At 34.6% G+C, this 7,567-nt stretch overlaps 1 protein-coding gene across 2 annotated transcripts in view; it reads left to right on the top strand.

Annotated features, from left to right (window-relative positions):
* The window catches only part of LOC106883431 (SID1 transmembrane family member 1), a 39,359-nt gene that overhangs the window by 29,847 nt on the left and 1,945 nt on the right, over nt 1-7,567 (top strand). For both annotated transcript variants that reach the window (XM_014934440.2, XM_014934441.2), the window contains 7 exons: nt 321-457; nt 2,254-2,356; nt 2,944-3,017; nt 4,228-4,274; nt 5,134-5,239; nt 5,966-6,076; nt 7,024-7,137. In XM_014934440.2, coding sequence (XP_014789926.1) covers nt 321-457; nt 2,254-2,356; nt 2,944-3,017; nt 4,228-4,274; nt 5,134-5,239; nt 5,966-6,076; nt 7,024-7,137 — 692 coding nt within the window. The remainder of the gene's footprint in view (nt 1-320; nt 458-2,253; nt 2,357-2,943; nt 3,018-4,227; nt 4,275-5,133; nt 5,240-5,965; nt 6,077-7,023; nt 7,138-7,567) is intronic.

Raw genomic sequence — 7,567 nt, 5'->3', positions numbered from 1 at the left:
ACACACACACACACACATACACATGCATATATACACATATGTGTATATATATTCTTTTATTTGTTTCAGTCATTTGACTGTGGCCATGCTGGAGCACTGCCTTTAGACTGAGAGGGCAGATCTAAAATCTTGTGCTCATCTAATATAAATACTCCTAAAATATTCATATATTTTATAACTATTTAAGCTCATTTTTTTCAAAACATTGCTATTATTTTCATATACATCCTTTATGCCTGTCCGTATATGTTGTCACTCTATCAGACTTACCATAATTATTTAAGCTCATTTTTTAATTAAAACGCTGCTTTTGTTTTCAGATACATCTTTTATGTATATCATTGCCTGTCTTTGTATGTTACGACTCTACCAGACTCGTCATCCTGATATCAATGCCAAAGCCCATACAGCTTATCTTTACATGGCATTCATTATATTTATAGCTGTCATTGGAGTAGTAAGTATTTCACATATATTATAATCACTTGTGTGTGTGTGTGTGTGATGGGGTATTTCCATTAAAAACCAAACAGTAGCTAGTGAAATAAATTATGATTTAAAAAAAAAAAAATGAACAGCTTTAATAGACAGTGAACTGGTAGAATTGTTATCACATCAGACAAACTGTTTGTGGCATTTCTTTCAGTTCTTTACTTTCTGTGTTCAAATTTGACTGTCAACATTGCCTTTCATCCTTTTTTTTTGGGGGGGGGGTAGGTAAATTAGATATCAATCAAATACTGACATTGGTGCAATCAATGTGTCCCCCTCCCCTCAAAATTGTTAGCCCTGTGTCGAAATTTGAGACAATTGTTTTTTAAATTAAGGGACTGCTACAGGAGGAAAAGTAAGAGGAAAGGAGACAAGGAGGGGAATTGTTTGTAGGTCAGAGATCTGACTCATTGCTGGCAATTGAGTGGGCTTCATTAAAGGCATGTAAGGGCCATGTAGTGATGTTTAACTGGGTAATGGATAGAGTAACATATCATCCAAAAACAAAACCGGTCCCTTTGACAGGCTTCCACACAGTTTCCATCTATCAAATACCACTTACGAGACTTTGGTTGACTCGATGCTCTGGTAAAAGAGTCTTGCTTAAGTTGTTTCACAGTGGAGTCAAAACTGAATCTGATTAGTTGTGAAATGAACTTCTTAACCAAGTGACAATACTTTTGCCATAAAGAAAGAAAAGGATAGCAACTGATATATATAATTTTTTCTGCAAAGAAATCATGATTGCTCAATAATGTCACACAATAATATCACAGGCGGGGAGCTGGTAGAAACGTTAGCACGCCGGGCGAAATGCTTAGCAGTATTTCGTCTGCCGTTACATTCTGAGTTCAAATTCCGCCGAGGTCGACTTTGCCTTTCATCCTTTCGGGGTTGATAAATTAAGTACCAGTGACAAACTGGGATCGATGTAATCGACTTAATCCCTTTGTCTGTCCTTGTTTGTCCCCTCTATGTTTAGCCCCATGTGGGCAATAAAGAAATAAATATCACACAAGCCAAACACATTTAATCATATCTATCTAGTATTAATTAATTTGTGTGTTGAGTCAAGTCATGCTGAAGATTCCAAAGGCAGAGGAAATAGTGCTAGACACAGCTATCAATGACTAAAAACTTTGAAGAACTTTAGTTTATGAAAATAAGAAAAAAAATTTTTTAATTAAAAATTGAATATTCATCTTCTTCAGCTTAATTTAATCAAGACATGATTCTCTCCCCATTTATCATAAATTCACCAGAAACAACCCATATGTTCAATGTTTCTAGTATTTTCATAATTCCATTTGTTTGTTAATTATGCACCAACCTAATATATATGTATGTACGTAAATATGTGTGTATTTGCTTCCCCCCCCATATCACTTGACAACTGGTGTTGGTTTGTTTGCATCTCCCTAATGTAGCAGTTCTGCAAAAAAGTCTGATAGAGTAAGTGCCAGCTTAATAAGTACTAGGATCAATTTGTTTGATTAAACCCCTTCAAGGCAGTGCCCCAGCATGGCCGCTGTCCAGTAAGTGAAACAGATAAAAGATAGACAATATATAGATGAACGGCAACTATTTTGGGGAAATTAAAGCAATGTTTATAGACTTTATTAGTATGATTCTTTGGAAATATTAAAACCACTTTTATGACATCAAAATGGAAATAGCAATTTTCGTTGATTAGTTCTAATAACTCAAATATTTCTGAAAAAAAATTTTAAAAATCTATGTGTGATTTTGTTTGTGTTTTAGGTTTACCAAACACCTGTTTTTTGGATTGTTTTTGCTGCTATTCATTTTGTGACAACTCTAGTTCTGAGTGTACAGATTTACTACATGGGAAGATGGAAAATCGGTAAGCACAATATTTTCTTTATATCTATCAATGTAATTTTTTCTGTTACTTTGTGGAATTTTGTGGTTGATACCAATTGAAGAGAATGGAATCAATCAATTATGTACTTGAAAACAACTAACAAAATGCTTAGCAACATTTCTTCAGGTCTTTTTATGTTCTGAGTTCAAATTCTGCTGGGGTTGACTTTAATTCCCTTGGAGTTGATAAAATAAGTAGCAACTGAACACTGATTTCAGGGCTTGTTCCTTTAGTGGATAGAATTTCATTGACTAGCAAAGAAGCCTTCTTGTCAACTAACTTATTAATAAAAAAATTTTTTTTTCAAATATAATGAAATGTCTATTCTTCCAATCTGTACTACGAAATTTATAATGGGAGAAAGAACAATATTCTGTTTAGCATCAGTGAAAGTTTGTGCATGTGCTGGCTAGAGGCTGTGTGACATAAAAATATCTTTTTTAGTGTATTTTTGATCAGGCAATAATATTGCTACAATATTGCAGCCATCTTACCAGCAAATCTGACAAAATGAAAGGAAATGTGTTTTATTTCTGAGTTTTTCTTTTCATTTTTTTTTTTCACAGATCTTGGACTTTTTAATCGAATGAGACTAATGTTATGCAGTGATTTCATACAGTGTGCAAAGCCTATGTATAAGGTAAAGTCTGTTGTGTTGATGTCCCCTTATTGTATGCTTCTATATAACGACTTCATCATTTTCTCACTAAATATATATATTTTATAAGGACCATAAAATCCTTATTAGGGTTCTTTTTTCCACATTATGTTATCACATCACATTGTGTTATTATATATTATTATTATATGTGAAGGTGCAGGGCTCAGTGGCTAGATCGTCAGGCTCACAATCATGAGGTAGTGAGGTCAATTCCCGGACCAAGCTGTGTGTTGTGTTCTTGAGCAAGTCACTTTATTTCACGTTGCTCCAGTTCACTCAGCTGTAGAAATGAGTTGCGACGTCACTGGTGCCAAGCTGTATCGGCCTTTGCCTTTCTCTTGGATAACATTGGTGACGTGGAGAGGAGAGTGTGGTATGTATGGGCGACATTGCTTAGATTTGTGCACTGGAGGGGAACTTTCTAGGTGCATCCCATGGTCATTCATGACTGAAGGGGGTCTTTACCCTTTACCCTGTCATATTACCAATTGATGTAGTAATGGTTAGTGTTGAGCCAACCTTTCTAATTCCTGCAAATATAAAAATACATCTGTTCATTATACTTACTGTATACACTCTGTTGAAATTCCAGTTACTGTGGTATTCCTTCAGAGATGATATTTCTTATGGACATGCTGTGTGAAAAGCACAATACATATCAGAAGGAGATGAAAATTTTTCCAACAGTGGCCAGTGAGAACACCAGATACATTTTGGCCTCTTTTGGGACATTTCAATGTCTGCTCACAGCTAGCCATATACCTGGATGAGAATTTATTTCCTCTGATATAGTAAACAATGAACAAAGAATTCACTGTTGTTGCCAATAGCTACCTGAGATTTGATGAAGCAATGATAAAGAAATTGACAATGATGATCATTGATATGATAATGCCAAAGCTGGTTATGACGACAGTGATGATCATTATGATGACAGTCTGATGGTTATAACTACAATACTTATAGTTATGACACAATGATGGTTAAGATTACACTGATAATGGTCATGATGATACTCTCTTTAGGAAAGATTTGTCTGCCTGATGTTATGGAAGATCAGACAAAAGGGCCCCAGATTTTTGCAATTCATAAAGGATTAGTTTTTTTGTTTTTGTTTTTCAAGAAAACCAAGTTTATTTTAGTCAAAACTGTTTATCCTGATAAGATTATTATTTTTCTCTTCTTGTAGGATCGATTGATTCTCCTCATCATCAGTAACATCATGAATTGGACCTTGTAAGTACTCCCATTAGCATCTCCACATCTATCCATATATTCATTTGTATTCTACAATTTCTGTAGAATTATTAAAGAACAAATAGCTTTTACCTTTTACTTGTTTCAGTCGTTTGACTGCGGCCATGCTGGGGCATCACCTTGAAAGGTTCTAATCCCCCAAAAAATCGACCCCAGGATTTATTTTTTTAAGCCTAGAACTTATTTTATTGTTTTATTTTGCTGAACCGCTAAGTTACAGGGATGTAAACTCTGTCGATTATGATGACAAGGGTTCCAGTTGATCCATTTGATCGAATCAACAGAACAGCCTGCTTGTGAAATTAATGCGCAAGTGGCTGAGCACCCCACAGACATGTGTACCCTTAACATAATTCTCAGGGAGATTCAGTGTGACACAGAATGTAACATGGCTGGACCTTTGAAATACAGGTACTACTCATTTTCGTTAGCTGAGTGGACTGGAGCAATGTGAAATAAAGCGTCTTGCTCAAGGACACAATACACCACTGGGAATTGAACTCACTATCTTACAGTCTGAATACTCTAACCACTAAACCATGTGCCTTCACATTTCTGTAATAAGTTTAATTTTACATTTATTCTTTGTTTATATAATGAAAATCTATTTTCTTTTAAGACAAAGTCCATTACTATGTCTTCTATGAATTATAAAAATTAATTATAACAACAAGTTATTTTTAGTATTTTAAAAATGTTAGAAAATTCATTGAGAGTAAAGTAACATTTTTGTTTTAGATTCTCCATTTTCCATAATTCTTAAAAGTTGATTGAAAGCATGTGAAATCACAGTTTTGATGTTGGCTTCTCAAAATTGTTGTTTTTGTTTTATTTCCAGTGCTGTTTATGGAGCTGTTAAGAAACCAAGTGATTTTGCTAGTTATTTACTTGCAATATTCATTGGAAATCTTCTTTTCTATTTGTTTTTCTATTTAATTATGAAGGTAGGTTTTTATGATGTGATTGGAACCTGTATTTCATTTTTCATTCTTTTCTTCTCATGATATGAGTAACATACCACTTTTAATTAATTAATTATGTATGTTGATAATATCATGATGGCACCTGTTGCCCTGGCACTTGTGCCGGTGGCATGTGTAAAGACATTTGAGCGAGTTCGTTGCCAGTGCCGCTGGACTGGCTCCTGTGCAGGTGGCTCGTAAAAGACACCATTTTGAGCGTGTATATGTAAGTTTATTCTACCAGGATTGTAATTATGAACTGGAGTTTAAACAATGTGTTAATAATTGAGCTCTTTAATACTGTGGATATGCTGTTTATAATGTTTACACATCAGTTTAAAGCAATGAGCTGACAGAATCATTGGTGTGTTGGACAAAACGTTCAACAACATTTCTTCCAGCTCTTTACATCATCATCATCATCATCATTTAATGTCCGTTTTCCATGCGGGCATGAGTTGGACAGCTTGACAGGAACTGGTAAGGCTAGGGGCTGCACCAAGTTCCATAATCTGTTATGGCTTTGGTTTCTATGGCTGGATGCCTTTCCTAAAGTCAACCACTCAGTGCTTTTATGTGGCACCTTGGTTTTAAGATCTCCATTCTGTTGTGGTAGGCCCTGCCAAGTTTAAGTATGTCTTTCATACCTTCAGGGTCAATAAATCAGTTATCAGCCCTTTCAAAATGGTCTTTTTTCTTTTATTTCAGCTTCGAAGTAAAGAAACTATAAAGATATGGACCCGATTCTACATTTTAATGACTGGAATTTTATGGGCTTTTGCACTCTATTTTTTTCTTAATCATCTTACTTCATGGCAGGTAAATAATTAGTCTTCTTTCTTGTTTTATTTGTTCATGATTCCTTCAAAGTAAGGTGCTATGAAGATTAGGCTTTCCAGTGCCCTGGTTTGCAAGATTCTTGTCAATATATTAGACACTTTTTTATCCAAGAAAGTATCCCCAAAAAATTACCTCAGTGAAAGAGGGTGACAATTAGTGATATTTCATGGCCATTTCTGTTCTTCAGTTCCACTCACCAATCCATTAAATACCATACTGCGCTTAATTACCTACATACATTGAATATGTCATATTGATAATGTTTGTGTCTGTTAAGCTGCTCCAAATACAAATTCTAGTTCTGATTTCATTCTCTGTGATGCATTTGCACATCAGCAAATAGCTTTTTTACTCAAACTGCATACATACCACTAGTTGGCCAAGGCTGGTAATTTTGGAGTTGGCTGAGAATGTGACACTGGAGAGTGGAAGTGACCATGAAATGTCAATATTTGTCACTCTCTTTTACTTCCGAGGCAATTTCATTTTGCCTAGCTTTGAAGTATGCTGTGTTTTAAACACAATAAGATCTTAAAGGAGTCTCTCTGGACAAAATATTGCAGCTTCACAGTGTTTAATTATGCTCACACATTGAGTATATCATAATAATAATACACACATACACACACATCAAATTAACTACACAGCCAAAAGAGCTACTAATAGTTTCATGCTATTGTGATACTTGAACAAGTATATTTATAAAATACGCCATGTATCTTAAATCTACTCACAAAGCTTTGGCTGGCCTGGAGCTATAATAGAAGACACTTGTCCAAGGTGCTATTCAGTGAGAAAGGTGAGCATTAAACTGATGAGGAGGGTGATGTATATTAGTCTGCATGTAACAAAGTTTGCACATTTTAGACCTGATCTAAAATAAGTAATATTTAAAAAAAAATTTTATGTTTCTCTCTATCTTGCAGCTATCTCCAGCCATGTCCCGTGATAAAAACAGAGCTTGTATTCTATTAGGGTTTTTTGATGAACATGACATCTGGCATTTCTTATCAGCTACAAGCATGTTTTTCTCCTTTATGGTAAGTATGCCCGAAAGAAGAGCAAATTTATATATTATTGGGAAATGAAGAAAGCCTATTGTGCGCGTGTGTATATAGATAGATAGATAGATAGATAGATAGATATAGATATATGTATCTTTATATATTATATAAATTTATATATTATTGAAAATGAAAAAAGACTGTTGTGCATGCATGTGTGTGTATGTGTGTGTGTGTGTGTGTGTGTGCATGCGTGCGTGTGTGCGTGTGTGTGTGTATGTGTATATATATATATAGATAGATATAGATATATGTATATATATATATATAGACAGATATAGATATATGGGATCTAGTTCAAAACGGGGGCACCAGTTTTCATTTATGTTTTATGTAGTGTTTTTGGTACCGAAAGACTTTCAAACTTCGTATACTTATCTATTTTGTGTTATAGAACAGAAAAAAA

Source organism: Octopus bimaculoides, chromosome 20 (genome assembly GCF_001194135.2).
Source record: "Octopus bimaculoides isolate UCB-OBI-ISO-001 chromosome 20, ASM119413v2, whole genome shotgun sequence".
In the NCBI taxonomy this organism is placed as follows: domain Eukaryota; kingdom Metazoa; phylum Mollusca; class Cephalopoda; order Octopoda; family Octopodidae; genus Octopus; species Octopus bimaculoides.
This window is presented reverse-complemented; position numbering and strand designations above follow the sequence as displayed.